At 43.1% G+C, this 22,333-nt stretch overlaps 2 protein-coding genes across 5 annotated transcripts in view; one reads left to right on the forward strand and one right to left on the reverse strand.

Annotated features, from left to right (window-relative positions):
• Positions 1-22,333, forward strand: part of ECI2 (enoyl-CoA delta isomerase 2) — a 60,820-nt gene that overhangs the window by 5,200 nt on the left and 33,287 nt on the right. For 3 of the 4 annotated variants that reach the window (XM_084796203.1, XM_084796206.1, XM_084796205.1), the window contains 5 exons: positions 364-463; positions 1,907-2,027; positions 8,384-8,473; positions 10,106-10,249; positions 10,871-11,187. In XM_084796203.1, coding sequence (XP_084652329.1) covers positions 364-463; positions 1,907-2,027; positions 8,384-8,473; positions 10,106-10,249; positions 10,871-11,026 — 611 coding nt within the window. In that variant the 3' untranslated portion in view covers positions 11,027-11,187. Of the gene's footprint in view, positions 1-363; positions 464-1,906; positions 2,028-8,383; positions 8,474-10,105; positions 10,250-10,870; positions 11,188-22,333 lie in introns of those variants that run through there. The other variant, XM_084796204.1, reaches the window with a different exon arrangement.
• LOC311605559 (testis expressed protein 56-like) overlaps positions 1-22,333 on the reverse strand; it is an 88,055-nt gene that overhangs the window by 947 nt on the left and 64,775 nt on the right. The window lies entirely within an intron of this gene.

Consider the following 22,333-nt stretch of genomic DNA (forward strand, 5'->3'; position numbering starts at 1 on the left):
AGTGCATATTGTTCAGTCCAGTTACGAAAGTCCTGTTGTTTCTACTCTGTTGATGGAGTCTGAAAGTAACTTCGTTGGGGCACCTGGGATGGTAGGCTAGAAAGAGCATCTGGAATATTTTGAGGTGCCCTAAACACCCCTGATCCACCGGGCCTGTTCCATCTGTCATGTTGTCGTCACACCATTGCCCTGTACTTATGTTCTTTAACGGCCATGTCTTGCTGGTCCCTAGTGTGTGCATGAGACTCACCAGTGTTCTCCTAGTGCCTGGACCAGAGCCCTGCACAACAGCAGATACACAGCAGCTCTAGAATAAGTAGGTGCACGAAGGACTCATGGCTCTGTTGACTGTACTGTTGACAGGATCTGGTGACTACTACAGCAGCGGGAATGACCTAACCAACTTTACTAGAGCCACTGGTGGAATGGAGGAGGCAGCTAACAAGGGTGCTGTGGTCCTGAGGTAAGAGTGACATTTATTTGATTCTGGAAGGTTAATCCTTTGCCCCCCTCCCCCACTTTCATGCGTCTGGTAGAGGTGCGTATGTATGTGCATGTGGAGTTGATGTCAGAAATCATCTTCATTACTTTTTGTCAAGTCCCCAAAAACAGTCGGGGAGGAAAGGGTTTGTTCCTCTTACATTTCCACATCACAGTCCATCATCAGTGGAAACGAAGGCAGGAGCCTGAAGGCTGGAACCAACCCAGACACAACAGGGGAGAACTGCATATTGGCTGACCCCCTCTTTGCTTGCTCAGCCTGCTTTCAGATCGCATCTGGGACCACCAGCCCAGGAGTGGCACCGCCCACAATGGTCTGGGCCCCTCCCCCACATTAAGCACTAATTAAGAAAATGCACTGCAGACTTGCCTATCGCCTGATATTATGGAAGCATTTTCTCAGTTGAGAGTTTTCTTCCCAAATGACTGTAGCTTGTGCCAAGTTGACAGAAGAGTAGGTAGCACAGTCTTTAGCTTTATTCGCTTAAACAAGATCTCTCAAACGCAGAGCTTAACCAAATGGCAGGTCTTGCGAGCCAGCTTGCTCTGCATTCCCATAACCGCCTTGTGGGGCTAGAATACAAGCAGGCCTCCACACTCACCCGAGATTTACGGGGGCTCTGTGGGTCCAATCTTCACTCCAGTCCTCATACTTGATTGGCAGATTGTTTTCAATGATGAGTCATCTCCTCAGGCCCCCAAGAGGGCTCATTCTTTTTTCCTTTCTTTTCTTTTTTCTTTTGATTTTTTTTTTCTCTCTTTCAAGACAGGGCTTCTCTGTGTAGCTTTGGCTGTCCTAGACTAGCTCTGCTGACCAGGCTGGCCTCGAACTCACAGCGATCTGCCTGCCTCTGCCTCCCGATGAGGGCTCATTCTTAACACAGCAGTAAAATACCCACTTCTCTGTGCTGATGCACTTCACTTTGATCCCCCTTAAGATTCCCGGTCTTCATCCTGCCCTCTACAGGAGACTGACTGGGAAGTGTGAGGTGAGAAAGAGGCAGAGGGAGTGTGAGTTCTTGGGCACAGGGTGAATAGACAGAGCCTGCGAATGCCAGCAGGACACCGGAAGTAGTCTTGGGAGGTCTTGAAGGAGGTTGGAGGCTTCAACCTCCCAGTTCTGCTGAGTCTCTCAGCCCCCTGTGCTGTACTACGGGGTCATGCATTCAGTCACCCACCATGATCTCTCAGGTCACAGCCCTGAACTCACTTCCCAGGGTGTGAACTGCCCTTAGCCTGTAGGAGTCATGGCCTGATGTTCCATTAGGTGCTATCTGCAGGGATCCTCGGCCAATCTGGAGAAGTGGTCCTGTAGAGTGATGGCTCATCAGATTTATACGTTCCTTTCTATAGTTAGTGGGACCAATTTGGGCTCTTTAATGATTTTCTATTTCTGTTTCTTTAGGGAGTTTGTCGACAGTTTTATAGACTTTCCCAAGCCTCTGGTTGCAGTAGTAAATGGCCCAGCTGTGGGAATCTCTGTCACCCTCCTAGGGCTATTTGATGCTGTCTATGCATCCGACAGGGTAAGTCTCCTCCCGCAAACGGGTCGATCAGTGAGTACTCCCACTCTCCTTCACTGCGCCTGTCACTAAGTATATCACAAGGGGTTAATGGTTGTGCTGGTTTGTTTTTTTGTCAACTGGACACGAACCAGAGTTACTTGTAAAAAGAAGGGACCCCGACTGAGGGATTTTTCTTCATCAGATTGGCCCATGGTCATATTTGTGAGCATTTCCTTGATTACTGGTTGATGTGAGATGGCCCAGCCCACTGTGGCCCATGCCACCACTGGGGCAGGTGGCCCTGGGTTGTATCAGCAAGCAGGCTGAGCAAGCTGTGGGAGCAAGCCAGTGAGCACTGCTCCTCCATGGTTCCTGCCTTGGCTTCCCTCAGTGGTGGCCTGGGACCTGTAACCCAAGTAACCCTTTCCTCCCCAAGGTGCTTTTTGGTCAGTGTCTTACCACAGCAACAGAGAGCAAGCCACGACCGAGATAGGATGAAGTGATTCAGTTAGTTCTTAAAGACGTAGTCTAATTTGGCAGTTTATGTTTTTCCTTCATTGTTATTAGTTTTTCTAAATACCAGTATTGTGAGCATCACCCTGACTTTAATGGTTCTGTAGGGTTTTGTTCTGTTTTCCGAGACAGGGTTTCTCTATGTAGCCTTGGCTGTCCTGGACTCGCTTTGTAGACCAGGCTGGCCTTGAACTCACAGAGATCCCCCCCACCTCTGCCTCCCGAGTGCTGAGATTAAAGGCAAGCGCCACCACATCCAGCTGGTCCTGTGTTTTAAACAAGAGTACACAGTTGCTCAATTTTCAGTTTCCATATTAGTGAAAAGCGAGGGGGGATGGACTAACCTCTGTGCAGTTTGATTGATCCTCTTTCCCTAGTTCACAAAGCCTAGGATTTAGGCTTCTGGAATGAGAATGTGGCCACTCACAACTCTCCCTCTGTTGCATATCAGGAAACTAAAGGCCCGAGCAGTTCTGGGGCCACAACACAGTTCAGACTCTTGTTCTCCGTTATATGTAGTATGCGTTGCAATGGGGGTCTCAGTGGGTTGCAGTAGCTGGCCTAGAACTTACGGAGATACTCTTGCCGCTGCCTCCCAACCTCTGGGATTAAAGGTACGCACCACTGTGTCCCACTGGGAGCTGTATTTATACTCTTACCCTGCATGCCTCTGTGGTGACCAAAAGTAAAATTTCTAAAACTAAAGAAAATACAAAGAAAAGGTTTAAGTTTTAAAAAAAATGGGAGATGGGAGTGTTGATGATCCGTAACCTAACATGGGGAGGTTCTGCATTGGATCCCCAGGATCATTAAAAAAAAAAAATCTACAGAATGACTGGTGGGGTGGGAAGATTAGGAAGATATAGTTCAAAGGACATGCAGTATCAGACACACAGTGCCATAGCATCTAATGTACAGTGTGAGGACTATGGCCAATAGTAGGGACATGTATCCAAGAACAAATGAATAGATTATAACTATACTGGGTGTGACTATATGACCTTATTGGTTTCATAAAGCAGAAGTTTTACTATATATGTGTGTGTGTGTGTGTGTGTGTGTGTGTGTGTGTGTATCATACTAATATATTGCTTACCTTAAATATACATCATAAAATAAATTAATTGAGGGAAAAATTACTCCTTTTATCACTGAGATGTAAACTAGTGCTAGCACTTGGTTTCTGTAACTTGGCAAATCTCATCAGTCCTTGGCTGCTTGAAGCCTAGGTCATTTCTAATTTTTATTATTTTAAACACAGGCATGATGAACACCTGTCATAGTGATTACCACAGAATTACCAACAGCCCTCAGGTTCTTCTGGTGCCTTCTCCGTAGAAGGTGCTAAAGTTTCCTGGTTAACCACTGATGGGATTCTCAGGGTGTTTTATTGACTTCATAAACAAAACTGTGGTGAACAAGGTGCTCATGTTCAATCCTATTAAAATACTCACCACTATGCTGCTGTTTCTGATGGATACTGCTTTTAAATATAGCTAGTGGCTACACATTCTAGTAGCTTCTCTGTCAGTAAATGCACCTTTTCTATGTGAGTTTTAAATTTGTTCAAATGGGTGTTTGCATGCTCACTGTGTGTAGATTCTCTGTTAATACACATTACACACATGCACATTTTACTCAGTACACACAGCAGGTCTATGGCGTCACACTAGCTTTACAGATAGAGAAAGCTGCCACAGGGAGACAAGGAACTGTCCCAAGGCCTTTAACCAGCCTGTTGCTGAGCCTCAGCCCTTAACTGCGTCCACCGTTCTGTCTCTGGAAATAAGTGTAACAGCTGCTCATTGTCAGGTGTGTGTACCTGTTTATGGCTCCTTAGCTACGGCGTTTCTTAGTTTTCTGATTATGTTCTTAAAGTCTGAGTGGGCTGGGATTAAAGGCATGTGCCACCATACCTGGCAAACTACATTTTCTTGACTAACATTGCTGGGTGCAAATAACAATGACATTAGTTAGAGTATGTTGTGCTTTTATTTATATGCTGCATATGTTATATATTCTTACAAATATGCATTAAAGTAAATACTATGTCTTTCTGTTAGAACTTAAGTCTAAGTATTTGTCTACTTATATCAGTGATTATCTTTCGAAATTATTTCTTAGTCATCAAAAGCAGATGTGTATGTTCTTTATACCTGTAATCCCAACACGTAGAAAGCTGAGGCAGGCAGATTGTCATGAGTTCTAGGCCAGCCTGTCTGAGTTATAGAGTAAGACTCACAAAAAAATTTTCTTAAATATAGAAAAAGTATAAACATGCTTATCATCTAAATCACCACTATTGAAACTGGCTGTGGAATCTGAAGCCAGGCAGGAGACCTCTGGGGCAAAACCAAGACAAATGGAAGGTTGAGAAAAGAAGTTTTTAATTTTTTAACTCACCTCCCCCCAAAAAACTGCTCATTCTAAAACATTTTAAATATATATCTATAAAGCAATAAATCAAGAATCTAGTGTAAAATGGGAAATGAGGAGAAAAAATTAATACACAAAAAGTGAAACATAATCAAAGAGTGCATTAAAAATAGCCTGCTTCTCTATGGGCCAGGCAAGATAGCTTAGCCAGTGAAGGTACTTGCTACCAGTGTGACAACTGTCTTAGAGTCTCTATTGCTGTGATGAGACTCCATACCAAAAGCAAGTCGGAGGGGAAAGGGTTTATTGGCTTACACCTACACACCATAGTCAATCACTGAAGGAAGTCAGGGCAGGAACTCAAACAAGGCAGGCACCTGGAGGCAGGAACTGATGCAGAGCCCATGGAGGAGTACCAGCCAAGAGGCTGCACCACTCTTACATCCATCATTTATCAATACACTACCCTACAGACTTGCCTACAGGTCAACCTTATGACAGTATTTTCTCAAGTACAGCTCTATCTACTTGAATCATTCTAGCTTGTATCAAATTGACATAAAACTTGGCAGCACGAAAACCTACATCCAATCTCTGGTATACACATGGTGGAAGGAGAAAGACAACACCAAAAAATTGACCTCTGACCCTCATACATGGATGTGCTTCCATGCACACATGAATGAATGAATGAATGAACGAACGAATAATGCGATTTAAAGTTTTGTAATGTAAAGAGAGACTGGGTGTAATCATATATAGGTATAGTCCTATATATGAGAAGAAGAGGGACTAGACCATCAAACATTCAAGGTCATCTTTGGCCACAAAGCAAGTTGAAGGCCAGCCTGGTCTACATGAGATCCTTTCCCACAGCCTTCCTCACCCCCAGGCCAGCTGGGTACGGTATCTCATTTCTGTAGTCCCAGCACTTTTCTGGGAGGCTGAGACAAGAGAACTAAATTTGAGGCTAGCCTGTGCTACACAGCAAGATCTCTTATCCAAAACAGTTTTGTTGTTTGTTTGTTTGGTGGATTAGTTTTTGTTGTTGTTGTTGTTTGGTTTGGTTTTGCTGCTTTTGGTTGGTTGGTTGGTTGGTTGTTGGTTTTTCAAGGCAATGTTTCTCTGTGTTTACCTCTAGCTGTTCTGCTGCTCACTCTGTAAACCAGGCTGGCCTTATACTCACAGAGCTTGGCATGCCTCTGCCTCCTGAGTGCTGGGATTAAAGGCATGTGCCACCATGCACAGCTCAAAAACATTTTTACTTAAAAGGAAAGATAATCCCTGCCTCACAAATATGTCTATCAGATATATTGAGCCAGAAGGCTGAAGATGATGCTCCAACATTATAGAGAGTTTTGGGTGACTGTTCAAGCAGTAATCTGTCTCTGTCGTTTTTTCATTTTGGAAGTTGCTAACCTGCACTTCTGGTTCACTCAGGTAATTAAGTTTTATTCCTTCTCAAGTCTCTGGTGGAGTTGAAGACCAGATAGTTTAGTTTTACACTAGAGCTTAGTTGTTTAGGGGTTAAGATGTTTTTAGGTCTAGGTAGATGTTTTAAGTTAATAGAAATGAGATATGATAGATGTTGATTTTCATTCAGAATTTTAGACTCACCAAGATAGGAAAGATGTTTTCTTTAAGTTTGCCAAATACACATAGCCAAGGCACTATGAATGTAACGTTTATATAACTCCTGATTGTTTCATGGTTCTTCCTGCTGTATGTAGTTTATTTATATGTAATAATATAAATGTATAGGTAAAAATATAATGAATTTTTTTAATTTTCAAAAGGAAAATAAGCCACAGGTCAGTAAAAATTATTTGCATGATACTTACTTATAACCTGTGTCTATAAGGAATTCTTACTATTCAAAATTAAGAAGGCAAATAATTTAACTTTAAAAATAGTGGGAAATATGTTAGCAATTATGTCAGCAAAGATGCTCTACGCATGGCCCTTAAGTATATGAAGAGATTCTCAATGTGGTTAGTCTTAAAGGACACATAAACTGAAAACATGAGGTACCACTATGCACAGAGTGATGTGATTTTGGTTACAAGGACTTCTAGTGGAACTGAATAAGGAAATGGACCTGGTGGAGCTCTCCTACCTCAATGTGAAAGTAGTTTATTCACAACTACTTTTCTGATACAATAAATATGTAAGGGATTTTGTGTTTTGTTTGCTTGGGTTTGTTTTTTGTTTTGTTTTGTGGTGGTTTTTGTTTGTTTGTTTTTGGATTTTGTTTTCTTTTGCTTCATTGTGGTATTGTTGTCAAATGGGAACAGTATTATATCAAGCAAGTCCATGGTTGTGACTCACCCTGCTGACAGTAGACACAACCGAGGAAACACTGGGAAAGGCACTAACTTGTATATAGGTCAACAGATGATGACACATCAATACAGTAAGAACAACAATAATGAGAGAGAGAGACAAATCCGGGCTTGCCTGCTTCTGTTCCCGGGAGGAGACAGCAGGGAACTGAGCAGACACAGCCTTTGTATAGGGTTTCTTGGGAGGTGGAGCTTTCCGGGGCAGGGATTTCCAGATTGTGGATTGGTGGGATTTCAACTCCCAAACTGGGGAAAGTACAGAGATGTGTGGGCTTTCCTATTCAAGGATTGGTTGGTTCTCCTGCTGAGGGATTGGCCAATTTTTCTATTCAAGGATTGGTGGGTTTTTGTCCAGACTTCTCATCCCAAATTAGCATAACCTGGGATGAGTCCTACTAAGGGGCTGGAAATGGCAGAGGGAAGAGCTGGAGTTCCTCAGGCAGAGGTCTGGCCATTTTTCTGTCTTGAGGGTTTTAAAAGTTTACAAAGTGTTCAAAATTTACAGAGTCCATTGTGAAGACTGAATCAAGCAAGGCTGTCATCATCATGGGCAGCTCCCACATCGGCCGTAGGCTTTCTGAGGCAGGAAAGGTGTCAGTTTCCATAGCTGTCTGCTGGGATAGGACCCAGTGCCTGGATGCAGGCCACCACAGCTTGCAGGGTGGGCCACTGCAGCTTGTGAATGGGCGGCCATGGTTTGGGGCACACTACTATCTCTGCCCCAGCCTCAGCTTGAGGTGCTCTTTCTTCCGAGAGCCACCTGCCTCAACAGCCACTTTGATTGGGCAGGGCACCATGGCTTTCCCTTTGGCTTGGTGACACAGCTCACTGCTGCCCCTGCAATGGCTCTGGGCTCTCTCCAACTCTGGACTCTCTTCTCTGGGGCAGCAGGGACTCTGACTGATGCCGGTGCAGAGATGAAAGCCCTACACTCAACAATTAAGACCGAGTTGGCCATAGTGGTACACGCCTGTAATTCTTCTAATCCCTGTAACCCCTGCTCTCAAGAGAGTAAGCCGTGAGAGCATTAAGTTCTAGGACACTCTGGGCTGCATAGCAAGACAGTTTCAAGCACAAACATGCAAAGTATGAATTTAAAATCAAATAGTAATTTTAAACTCTTTTTTTCTTCCCCGTCCCATCTAGGCAACATTTCATACTCCATTCAGCCACCTCGGCCAGAGCCCAGAAGCATGCTCCTCTTACACGTTTCCAAAGATGATGGGCCCAGCAAAGGTAAGTTAGAAGGAGCCTAAAGTATAGTGTGTCATCTCTGTTGCCAAGGCAATCCTGTACTCTCTCCTTTCCCTTGGGCAAAGCTTTGAGGATGAAAAGGTCGGGACATTCTCTCTGCAGTGCCTCATGCAGGGACAGTGTCTGATAGCTGGTGGCTAGAGCTGGAACACTGGTGGCAGCACAGGACCTTGTCCCCCACAGCTGTGTGACGTCAGTTGAAGGCCTAGGATCGGAAAGCCTCTCAAGGAGTGATCAGTCCAGGGTTGATGAGCAACATCCACTGAGATGACTTGGTGACATCTTCCCTTTGGGTCATGTGAGTGCCAGCACCAGGCTGGCCTTGAACTCACAGTGATCCTCATGCCTCTGCCTCCCGAGTGCTGGCATTACAGGTGTGTGCCACCATGCCCAGCTCTCAGGTACCAGCTCCTAACAGCCCCATGAAGCCATAGTCACTGTGACTCCCAGTCACGGCTGTCTCTTACAAGCTGTTCTGTTGTGTTTTGAGACTCCCAACGTGGCCCACTGGCTGCTCAGATCTAGCTCTGTATTTGTGCAGATCCAGTTGTCTGTCTTCCATGAAGTGACTCCAAGAACACTAAGACATGGCTGGAGATGGGGATAGAGGGAAGGGCTGAGCAGGCATTGGTCACTATCTCTCAGTATGGTAGGGAGGCTGCATGGTGACTTAGATTTTTTGTTCTAAATGCCTTCCGTGTGTGTGTGTGTGTGTGTGTGTGTGTGTGTGTGTGTGTGTGTGTGTATCAGAGACTGTTATTAATCAGTTTAGCATTGAAAAGTTGAACAAAACCAGCTCTTCAAACTTTTTTTTTACTTTATTAATTTATTCTTGTTACATCTCAATGTATCCTCCCATCCCTTGTATCCTCCCATTCTTCCCTCCCTCCCATTTCCCCCTTATTCCCCTTCCCTATGACCGTTCCTGAGGGGGATTACCTCCCCCTGTATATGTTCATAGGGTATCAAGTCTCTTCTTGGTAACCTGCTATCCTTCCTCTGAGTGCCACCAGGTCTCCCCCTCCAGGGGACATGGTCAAAGTTGTAGCTCTTCAAACTTAAAGCATTTAGAAATTTGTTCATGTTTTTGGAAGAGAAAATGCAACTGTAGAAAGAACATTTGCTCATCGTTCTTGGTTTTTATAGAACTGCAATATAAGCCATCCCCATGTCCCTTCATTCATGCAGAAGTAATTTGAGTACCTACACAGGTGAGGAAGATGTTCAGAGCTCAGTCACTAGGACAACAAGTAAGGCGATGGAATTTTGAATGCCTCAAAAGGCTGACCCTATGAATACAACTTTCCTGCCCTGCCCCCCCCCACATTATTTACAGTGTTTAATAGGGTTCAGGTCATTCCTGCCCCCGGAGTTCGCATTCTTGCCACTTCAGTGCAGACCCTCACAGAAGCAGCCCCTCAAGAGGCAGAAACAGTTATGGTCTCAGCTGTTTGCAGACTCTTGCCCAGTGAGGCCAACAGCTTCCCCATCCCTGTGAAAGAAAGCAACCTCAAGAGCCATGAGTCTGTCTGTGTCTCCTGAAAGAGGGCTGTTCTGAAGTCAACTGAGGCCTCGCTTTATTAAGGTAGGGTTGTATCCTGCTTTGCATTGCAGGCAACTGAGATGCTTCTCTTTGGGAAGATGCTCACAGCAAGAGAGGCCTGGGCTCAAGGCCTTGTCACGGAGGTTTTCCCTGAAAGAAATTTTGAGGAAGAAGTCTGGACCAGGCTGAAAGCATATGCGAAGCTCCCGCCAAACGTTAGTATTTGGATTTTACTTGTGGGGACCATGGACACAATTTCCCGAGGGGAAAATGTGCCTTAGAGGACACATCCTAAGACGACAAGACATGTTTGTCTCTAATTGGACTTAGCCACATCTAGATTTTTAGTATTTTAGCAATACAGTATTAAAACTTACTGTAATGTTGGGAATTGTTATTTTTTAAAAGAACTTATGAGATGGGCATTTCATTTCCATGCTACAAAGGCAAAGGGACGGTCCCTCATGGGTGTGACCCCAAGAGGACACCAGTAGACACCCAGCTCTTTTACTTTTGAATTCAGGTGGGAGGTGAGGAGGGTGACTGTATTTGGAAGATCCTCTCTCTATGGCACTTCCGTTAATGAAGGTGGAAGCCAGCGGCCAATTGCTCTTCCATTCTTGCGGTAGCTTTTGCGTCCATATGGGGCTGTTTAGAATGTACAATAACAGACCTGTCTCCTATGCTTACTAGGGCCATCTCTGTGTACATTAAAGGTGTGTTGTATTTCACAGGTCTTAGTCCAATCTAACAGGATCCATTCTTGACAGTGGAGGGCAGGAATAGACTAATCCTATTCCTGTTGGAATAACGTATTGTTGGTCTTGTTCCACCAGGCCATGAGAATTTCCAAAGAGCTAATCAGAAAACATGACAAAGAAAAGCTCCATGAAGTTAATGCAGAGGAGTGTACTACCCTCAAAGCAAGATGGCTGTCAGAAGAATGCATCAATGCAATCATGAGCTTTGTGTCCAGAAAAGCAAAGCTGTGAAGCCCCCCACGGCGGCTAGACGTCTCAGAGGAAGGATGGGCTGCGACTTCCAGTTTCGCGTTCTTGAACAACATGCAGTTCTTTGTGCCTTTTTCTTGATTAACAGCAATTATGGTGAGAATCCTTCACAGCACTAACAAATAAAAGCGTTCATACATAAATCACGCCGTAAGAATTTATGCAGGTCCTTGGCAACAGAAAGTCTTACATCTCTAAACATGAGTGGATGCTGCCATGAGCAGCGTCCTTGGGACCTGTTTTAAAAAATGTTCACAGCCTTACGCGCAGAGATCACATCTCTGACACTACATCCCAGTAGCAGTTAATCATCCACAGGTGGTGACTAAGCAAATTGGGCCAAACACCAACAGTCTTTGGATCATCAACTTGAGGGATCTGCGAGTTGCATTTTTCTTTCTGACTATCCGGCAAAGGAGCAAAACAACCTTCATTGCCACTTGTCTTTGTTACTGTTCTTTTGCTGTGAAGAGACATCATGACCACAGCAACTCTTACAAAGGACAGAATTTAATTGGCGCTCGCTTACAGTCCGGTAGTTTAGTCCATTGTGGTGGGAAGCATGACCGTGTACGGGAAGACGTGGTGCTAGAGAGGTAGCTGAGAGGTCTGCATCTGCATCAGCAGGCAGCAGAAGGAGAAGATATGCATCCTCCAGGCCCTCCTCCATTGAGGGACTTCTGCCAGCAAGGCCACACCTACTCCAGCAAGGCCACACCTACTCCAGCAAGGCCACACCTACTCCAGCAAGGCCACACCTACTCCAGCAAGGCCACACGTTTTAACAGTGCTGCTTCCTGGAGACCTGGCATTTAAATCTGTGAGCCTATGGGGTCTGTTTTTATTAAAACCACCACCCTCTCCCGCAACATATACCAACAAAATTTACTCAAGACAAGAAAGGGAGAGTGGGTCATTTCACTGGGACAATAGTGTTCCTCATTCTTCAGTGTGGTGTTTTGTGAGGCTCTTGCAAGCTGCCTAGCTGTCCTTCTGACCTTCCATTTTGACCAGTGCCATTGAAGCCATCTGCAAGGTGTGTGTGTAAGTGAGTCAGGCTGGATGATTGATCAAGGAAAGAGAAGCACTCCAGGGTGAATTCAGGCTTCTCGGCAGCAGGGGGCAGCCTCTCAAGGACTGAACCCAGACAGCTTCCTAGAAGCTCTCTTTAGTTGTTACACAAAGGGCACCTTTAGCTAGTCAGTATCCGCATACCGAAAGTTCTTATCTGGCCTAGGAACTATCTTGAAAGACCCATCACCTAAGCAGTTCTCAGCCACTGGAGACTTCCTGGTTTGCCAAGCCTGTCTCAGGACTAAGATATGCAAAGTCTCTGGGAAACCTACTAAGGAATAACCCCATAAAATCTCCAGTAACAATCACCGACAGAAGGCTGCTTCAAAGCTTAGGTGCCATCACTCCAGATCTCTGCCAAATACAATTCTGCTAAGACTCTGTAACATCAAGGCCTTTGATGAGGCAGTTGCGGCCCACAAAATCCGCATAGAATATTTTGCTTATTAAAATATTGCTACTTTTTTTTTCTTTGTTTCAACAATGAGTTTCCTGGTAGCCAACAGGGTTCAGTTTTATGGAAATGTGAACGGAAATAACCATTAATGTTTATGGAAGAGTTACTGGTGCCTGCTGCCTGTCATGTTTTATACCTTGAAAATGACGCCAGAGAGTAAAGGTGAGGCTGATAGCTCTGTTTTCACGGGTTGAGATGCTAACACAGAGTGGAGCTTTTTTAGGGTGAAATGCCTATGAAATGCCAAACATTTAATTAAAAAAAAAAAAACTCAGCAAAGTCCATTACCACCATATTCCAGAAACCAACTACTGTCGAAACCTCCTATTTTCTATTATGATTTAGCACCAAAGTACCTTGCTGGGTCCAGACTAAGGTATGTAAGGATAATTCCACACAACAGATCTCATGCAAGAGATTTATTGGGGCCTGAGGAGCAAAAGGCCATCTTAGAGTGGGGCTATGAGAGAGAGAGACAGACAGACAGACAGACAGACCAAGAGGCAGAAAGCAGAGAGTGATCTGGGATGTCGGGAACTTTTAAAGGGTTGGCAACTAGTGATTATGTAGCTCTTGGTACTGAGTCTCTAAAGGCAGGCTAGGGGAATGCCTGATTTCTAACATTTGCTACAGCCAATCTGTACAAAACATGGAAAGAAACTATATAAGAATCTTTAAATTAGGAGTGGATCATGAAGGGCTAGAAAGATAGCTCTGACTAAGAGGCTGCTTTTCCAAAGAACTCAGGCTTGATTCCCAGCACCCACAGTGGCTCACAATCTTTCTGTAATTATAGTTTCAAGACATCAAATGTACTCTTTTTGCCCTATGGGCACCAGGAAGCCATATAGTATATACACTGATAGGTTATCTCTGCCGATGAAATAAGCCAATTTAAGCCAAATTAAAAATTTTAAAAGGCAGGTTTATTTGGTGTTACAATATAAATAGAGAGGCCATGAGACAGATCTGGTATGAAGGGGTCTATTGTGCTGAGATGGAGAGAGATGGGGGGCGGGGAGGCGGGGAGAGAGGGGAGTAATAGACAGTGGGGAGAGAGAGACAGAGGGATCGAAGAAGAGAGAGAAGTAAGAGAGCCATGGGATTGCTGGCAGGGTGTCTTATATGCCCCCCTCCCATGAAACCACCTAATATAGAGGCAGTGCTGGCTATAGGTTAACATTTGGGAACAGGCTCCTTGCTGACTTCACCAGCCTCAGAGAATAAGACCCAAGAAAGGTGCAGACTGACCATGGCAGGAAAGGTTGTTTTTGTTTGTTTGTTTGTTTGTTTGTTTGTTTTTAATAGATTGCAGGCAGAGGAAAAAAAACACTGGGCTTGTGTCCAGGTATGGCTATCTAGGGCAGGGTTTGCAGTGGCTGGCAACTTCTGGAGAGGGGGGTTAGGATGACTGTCAAGAATGTGAGACCTTTTGGTGCTTTTTTTTTCCTGTTAGGAGGCTTTCTGAGTGAGTGGGGTTGGAGAGGGAAAGAAATGGAATTTATGGGACCATGTCAGGGAGGGAAGCAAGCCAGGGACTCTAACCAAGCACACACCCATTAAAAAAAAAATTAACTAATTCTTAAAAAGTGGATCATGAAAAAGTACCTGTTTTAGTTAGGGTTACTATTGCTGCAATGAAAACACCATGGCCAAAAAGCAACTTGGGGGAGGAAGGGGTTTATTTGTCTTACCCTTTCAGACCATAGTCCATCACTGAGGACGTCAGGACAGGAACTGAAGCAGGGCAGGAACCTGGAGGCAGGAGCTGATGCTGAGGCCATGGAGGGATGCTGCTAACTGCCTTACACTTGATGGCTTGCTCAGCCTGCCTTTTTATAGAAGCCAGGACCATCCGCCCAGGGATAGCACCACCGACCATGGGCTGGGGGGCTGGGGCCCTCCCCCATTGCTCGCTAATTGAGAAAATGCCTTATAGCTGGATCTCATGGAGGCATTTCCTCACCTGAGGCTCCTTCCTCTCTGATTAGTGTAGCTTGTGTCAAGTTGACAAACAAGACCAGCCAGCACAGCACCCAGATGTAGAGAAACAGCTTCTCCTAGCTGGGAAGTGTAACATGGCTGGCACCTCTCTTAAATAGGACACATTTGCCTCAAAGGCAGAACTCTCTGGTGGGCACTGTGGTGGCTATGATGTGGCCAGCTAAACATAAGTCAAAGAAAACAAATAACAACCAAAAGAGATCTCTCTGTTCAGATAAAGGACTTCTTGCAGAATAAGGTGAGAGCCAGAAGAAAATCCCAAAGCTCAGAAAGAAAAAATGTTCCAGACTGAAAGTTGTCTGTGGAAGAGCACTGGCTGCTCCTCCAGAAGATGGAGGTTCATTTCCCAGCAGCTCTGAATCATCTATAGCTTCAAGTCCAAGCAGGTCCACATTCGGGGCACAGACATTAGTATAGACTAAGTGCATGCGCGTGCGCGCACACACACACACTCTTCTTTTAAAAGAAAGAGCTCTCCTTAGCTCTGTGCTTGAACCCTCCAGTCTCAGGTTCATGAACAGAACAGATGCAAACAAAGTAGCAAAGGCATAAAACAAATAATCAAAGTGGGATTGTCACTCCCACTCACAGGAAATCAAAAATCACCTTATTGTCTGAATCAAACCAGGTTGGTTCCTTGCTAAACCAATCCTCCAAATGATTGTAACAAGACCCAAAGGCGGGGCAATGCTATAGTCACATGCCTCCCAGATATGGTCCAAAAACATTTGACATAGAAAGCTGTCAAAATCTGAACATTTTCAATGCAGAGGACAAAGTATGTTAATCCCGAGATTACTGAGAGGTTGGAATTGCCACACCAACCAAAGCAGATCATCTAGCTGTTCCAGAGAGCCAGGAAAATCACACTTGACTACACATGAAATTTCAGCCAACTAAATATAAAGCCAAGTAGAATTTTTGGGAAACTTTATGAAGCATAAATGGAAAAGTTCATGAAGCATAACTCTAACTAAACACACACACACATACACACGTAATACAGTAGATATTGTTTTTCAAGTTGACTTATGGGGAGTTCCCTAAAACCCCAGCTGCTGGTTCTAACTGTAAGGGATTTTTTCTTGATTGGATCGATCATTCAGGTTCATCATTCGAGACCCACCATAAAGCTGACCCACACCTTCTGGTGGCAGCCTATTGAAAGGACATGGGAGAAGGGAGCTCTTGCTCTTTGCCTGTCTGTCCCCTCATCCTGACAAGTTCATCCCGTCACTAGTGTTGGACCCTTCTTCATCGGGATCCCAGTGTATACTGAAGACGATCTGAGATGTCCAGTCTCCTGGACCTAACAGCAATTGGATTCTTAGACTTTCCGATAGGAGGCAGCCATTGTTGAAATAGTTGTACTGCAACCTGTAAGCACTCTAGTAAGTTCATTCATTGATATGATGAATGATACAGTTATCAGTTTTGTTCCTCAAGAACCAAGACAAATACTGCAATTGTCCATATAGCTTTCTCAAACATCTTTAACGCTGTTAATCCCTCCTCTGCCCTCCCCTTCCATCACCACCTTCCCCATCCAAACCTTCCCTGTATTCCTCCCCTTTCTCTTATCATACAGTCTTTAGGGTTTTAAAAGTGAAGATCTATTCCTTGCAGAGTGGATCTTTTAAAGTTTTGCAGAATTAAGTGTTTTTAAAAACATTTTTACATATATATTTATATTATTACACATATATAAAATAAACTACATACAGCAAGAAGAACCACAAAACAAACATGAATTATATGAATGTTACCTTCATAGTGTTTTGGCTATTTGTATTTGGAAACCTTGAATAAAACATCTTTCCTATCTTGGTGAGTCTAAAATTCTGAATTTAAATCAATATCTATCATATCTCATCTCTATCAACTTAAAACATCTATCTAGACCTAAAAACATCTTAACCCCTAAACAACTAAGCTTAATTATAAAACTAAACTATCTGGTCTTCAATTCCATCAGAGATGTGAGAAGGAATACAATTAATTACCTGAGTAAACAGGAAGTACAGGTTAGCAGCTTCCAAAGTGGAAAAAAAAATGACAGAGACAGTTTGCAGCTTAAACAGTCACCCAAAACTCTCTATAATATTAGAGGATCATCTTCAGTGTCTGGCCCTGAATATCTGACAGATATTTGTGAGGCAGGGAACTATTGAGGACTTGCTTATCCTGTCTTGACAGAGTTTGGCTGTCGATTCTGCCTGCATCCAAGCTTGCCCTTTTTTAAGGCAGAATTCCGCTGTGGTAAAAATGAGGACATTTTGCCTAGTGGCTTGTTTGCTATATTTGATGCTCATTATCTTCTTTGAGGTAGGCTGGGTGTTGCCAGGAGTTAACATGTCTTATTGTCAGTGAATCTTTAAAATAACAAAAACATCCTTAAATGCCAACAAAATGAAGTTGGGCTCAGGGGTGTCTCTTTTTTCCTTTGCCTTTCTTTCTTAGGTTTGGAGATAGGGATTGAAAGGAAAGAAGGGGGAATGTAGAAATATATAGGAATGACAGGACAAAAAGTAGATTATTGAGTCGCCTTCTAGACTTAAGGCCTTAACTATTTAATCTTGATACATTGGTATGGTATAGAATTTAAGATTATTCCTCACACACTGTGTGTGTGTGTGTGTGTGTGTGTGTGTGTGTGTGTGTACTCTAATATGAGGTGTTGTACTCATACAACTCAAGTAGAATACAAGGCTTACCTCCAGTTATTTGAAAGTGCTATTGCAGGCGGTTTAGGATAAGTAAGTTATACAAGTTATTTGTTAGTTGGTCAAATCACGGTCATGTCAATTACTAGGCTATTTTTATCATAAAAAATATACATCCTAGGTGTAACAGATAGATATAAGTCTATAGATAGATAGATAGATAGATATGGTAAAATGGGTAGATAGGTATTCAAAACCCTCAGAGTCCTACATAATATGTCATCAAGTGGTTTTTAATTTTAGAAGAAATAGAGCATTAGAAGAAAATTGCAAGCTTTTGAAATGTGGTTAAATTTCCTTTAAATATGTAGTTACTGGCTGTTGTCACTAGGTGGCAGTAGAAGGACTAGGTGATTTCTGACTTTGACTTGGAAGGGTTTGGGGAAGGGAGACACACAAATTACAGTATTTGACTAGTAAGTGTGGAGCTTTTCCTCTTCAGATACATCAAAGCACCACACCCGGTATTACTGTCAAAAATTAAGAACCATGAGTAGTGGATCTGATTTTACAGCCCCCTGTTAAATGACTACATTGGCAGGAATTATGAGGACAGATATCAGAGGAGCAGGGGAAATTGTCAGACACCAAGGGTAGTTGTCCCTCCAAGGCAACCTTTTCTTGGTGTTCAGGAAGGGTAGCTTGAAGGCTGGTGGGCTCCTGTGTGTTCTCACAGCACCAGTGTCTCTGCCCCTCAGGAATTAATTAGATTTCACTTCTTTCTATTCAGGCTCCTAGATATAACAAGCTCCTTGTCCCCAACTTTTAACTTGTTCCTCAAGAAGTCATATGAAAAGCCACTACAGTTGTCTGTAGAAATCCACAGGGAAGTGATGCAGGAGCCCTCATGGATAACAAATGTGCTCACTCAAATCCGTTATAGAAAATGGAACAGTGTTTGCATAGAACCTACACATACCAGCCTATGTATTTTAAATAGTCCATGCATTAGCTATAAAAACCAATTTTATACACACATACACACATACACGCATACATACTTGCTTTAACTTTTACCAAAATGATCTGAAGACAGCCAGATGGTTTTCACCTTTCAAAATACCTCAGATAATGTCCCAAGGGACCATGTGTATCTTTGTGTCCCGTAGAAGATGCAGCAAGAAGGGTTAACCCGAAGATCAGTTGGTGGACAGAGAAAGGAGCTTACAGAGTAAGGATGGAAACTGCTGTGATCACTGATGGGCTCTTTCTTCGCTTCCTAAAGTGGAAAGTTTATTTTATTTTTCTCTTTGAACAGAAAAATTTTTCAGGTAGACCTTCTGTCACCCGCTCCTGAAAAATCTGTCATTATGGCTGTGACATCTGTCCCAAGAGCGACAATTCTATCCCAAGTTAAGTGAGGCAATACATGCTGTTGCCCAGGTGTCTAATGTTGAAATATAAGGGCCCAGTGTTTAACAGAAGCATGTTGAACAGGGCCCAGTGGGACTCACTCTCCCAATTGCAACAACCACGTGGGGTTTCATCATATGTTGATTAACCCTTCACCCTTTTCGGTTTTCCCAAGCATGGCCGAATGACTGCATGAAATAGAACAACGGATGTTTTTCCTGAGACCTTGACAGGACTATGCTATGCCCCCAAACAGTCTCATTTATATCTTTCAACAATGTCACTTTTTAAAATAACAATAAATTCACAAGCTGTATGTGGGTGTTGTGGGCTGTAGTCTGCACAGTTGTCCCACTTTCCCTTGATACATGGCCTTTGGTAAACATTGGTTCTTTTATGATGAATTTATTTACTAATATTAACCCTCATTTCACAAATCACACCTATACAGTAATGTGTATATGTAAAGGCTACAGAATAACTACAAAGAATTAAAGAAGTCTGAGCATTAAAGAAGGCTCTGAAGAAGCAGGACAAAGGGCTCACACAGATACCAAGAGACCCTGAGGCTACTAAATAAGATATAAGGTGCCAGTGAGTTCAAAGGAAGGGTGGCAGGAGGCACACAGAGCTGTGTTGCAATGTGAGCCAATCTGCAGAAGCACAGGACTGGTTTGCACTGGACAGAAAGGCTGAGACACAGAAGGATAAGCAAAGGGCAAGTCCAGAGAGCTCTGTCAAGCAGCGGGGCCCATGCTGAGCTGTAGCCCAGGGAAAGTGGCTGTCTGCTTCTCTTCTTTTCCTCTGGTTTCCCACTGAAGCACTGCAGGCATGAGATTAGGGGCTACTGGCTGGACAACCAGAAAAAGGACTTTCCACCAATCAAAAATACTAGGAGGATGTGAAAAAAGACAGTGACATTAAGAAGACATAGCCACCTGTCACTGCAGAGTTCCCTAGCCTCTTAGGGACATCCCTTCCAGATAGCCAGATCCTGATCCTTGAGTGTGCCATAGAAAAGAGTTTCAGGTTAAGCCAGAGTGAGACAAAGTTAGTGGATTAACTATTTAAACAGGACATTACACAGGGTAAGGACAGTGCAGGAGAGGGGACTCCTTGAACGAGCCATGCTTAGGTGTCTTCCCAAGGCTGCATGTGATTCTGTGGCTTCCTGAGTTACCTGCAAGACTTCAGAATGAGAGAAGCTTTAAATTTCAGTAAAGGTCAAAAGATCAATTAAAAACATGTGAGCTCGCTTACTTATTCTTTACCATAACTAACTTTCTTTTGTAAATGATATTAAGGTTGTCACATGAAGTGCATTGTGTAGATTCAGGAATCAGAGAAGACAGCTGATATAACACTTTGGCCACAGGCATTTTACCCCTGAGTAAGCATATTTCCTTTGATATTTTTAACTTCCTTGTTTGAGGCATCATTAGGAAAGCACACATTCTAGACAGCTTTAGCTTACCCAGTTGTGTTGAAGTTCCTGGACTCCCAGTCAGGGGGAAAGACAAGCAGATCCCAGGTGAGGAGATTCCTCCCCTTCTTCTCTTCCCTAGATCCCCTATATATCTGCGTCAGAGGAAGTTGGAAAGTTACCTGTTGACTATGAGAGGGTCTGGCCATGACGAGTCTTCCAAAGACTCATAGAACTCAGATGACAAGGTATTTCCCCAGGACTCGGGTTGCCTGCTGTTCCAGGAGGGTATATACATGGGACAAACCGTAGTACCGTTGAAAGTCTGGAAAGGGATTGAAATACGAGCCTTGAACGTAAATAGGTACCTGCCTACCAAGACAAATAAAATGCACGATGGTCAACATTCTCCAAAGGTTAAAAAAAGAATCAAAGGTAGATACTCAGCATATATGTCTGTGTGTGTATGTGTCTGTGGTGTGTGTGTGTGTGTGTGTGTGTGTTTCAATACAGCATTTCTCTATGTAGCCCTAGCTGTCCTAGACCAGGCTGGTTTGAAACTCAGAGCTCCACCTGTCTTTGGCTCCTGAGTGCTGGGATTGAAGACATGAGCCTCCACCCACCTGGCTTGGACCATGGAAAGAGACAGCCATCAGTCACCAGTAACACAAAGACTTGAATGTAGAAATTCCAAAGCTTTCAGTTTTTCTTTGAGTGAGCAATCATGAACACCTTTAAAACAAAGGTTAAAATAGAAAAAAAAATTCTAGAAATAAAAGGTAAAAATGAGAACAAAACAGAACCTTTAGAAAACTAATGTAATAACTAATACGAAAGACAAAACAAAAACAAATAACTCACTGGATAGATACCTCAGAGCATATGATAGAAAAAGGGTATCGTTACTGGAATGGCTTATGCCCAGTGTCAGAGCAAGTGCTTAGCATGCACAGACATCTAGATTTAATACCAATCTCTGAGTAATAATATAATTGCCACAAATTTCTCCAGTTTGACAAAAGATTATGGATTTTTTAAAGGTGAATAAACTCCAAACAGGATAAATGTAACCAAATGTAAACAAAGTTATATCTAGATACAGTGTCACAAAATTACTGAAGAGTAAAGGTAAATGGTATTTCTTGAAAGCAGCCAGAGAAAAACAGCCAGACTGCTTGTAACATTTAATTTGTTTAAAATAAGCAATTAGTGCTTAATAGGAGTTCAAAAAACAATACAAAAGGAACAAAAAGCATTGATTCTGGCTTCTGAAAATTAATAAAATTTAAAAAGCCACTGTGTGATAATTCATAATGTAAAAAAAATCCACAACAAAGAAAATTATCTCCCACTACATTAAAAATACCCATGGCTTTTTGCCGGAGTCCAGCCCCAGCAAGGAGGTTCAAAACACGAAGGAGGATGTGTGGAATGCATGAAAGAAGAGTTGGACCAAGACAACTCAGGTCATCTTTTTCTATACATCTACTTTTTTTTCGCAGCCGAAAATGTTTTATGTTCATTTTCTCATTTTTTCATGTTCAGTTTCTTTTAGGAACTTCCTATATTTAACAATAATGTACACATTGTACTTTTTCCTTTCCTTCTCTTCCTCAATCTCCACGTTTTTCTGCAAACCCATGAGCTATATAAAAAAGAAGGAAACAGCATCAGCAAGCAGTTAATATCTAACCTAGCACTCTGGTAGATAAGCAAGTGGCTGTGATGGGCAGCAATTGCGGTTCCAGAATAAAGAGGTAATAGATTACACACCCAGGAAATTTTTATTTAATTAGTGGCATGTATCATCTCCACACATCCTAATTGGGAGATCTAATTCCTCTAATGTCCAGGACTCTTGACAAGTTGGTAACCTGAGTCAATTCCTCATCCTTGCTTGGCTCACCTCTGAATGTTCCTATTCAATCTTGGAATCAAAAATCCAGGAAGACCTTTTGATAACCATCTAGCTTTTGTTGGAGCAGGTTGTTGGGCAAATTATTGTTAGATTCAAGTTCCCATTGGAAGAGAACATCCAGGCGTTAACAGATGTACCCAGACAAGGCCCTTGTGTTGACCCAACCGCATCATCATTATTAAGAGAGTAGCCATCTGTTCCACCCGCATGATCCTCAGAAGCAATCAAGGATGAACAAGAAATCTAAGCTTCTTTTTCTGATTCTGGGGAAATGTCCATCACAAAGTTAAAGCAAAAGCTTCCAATAGCAAAGCCAAAAATACAAATGTAGGGCAAA

This window comes from Acomys minous (assembly GCF_964271855.1).
Source record: "Acomys minous genome assembly, chromosome: 9".
Lineage (NCBI taxonomy): Eukaryota > Metazoa > Chordata > Mammalia > Rodentia > Muridae > Acomys > Acomys minous.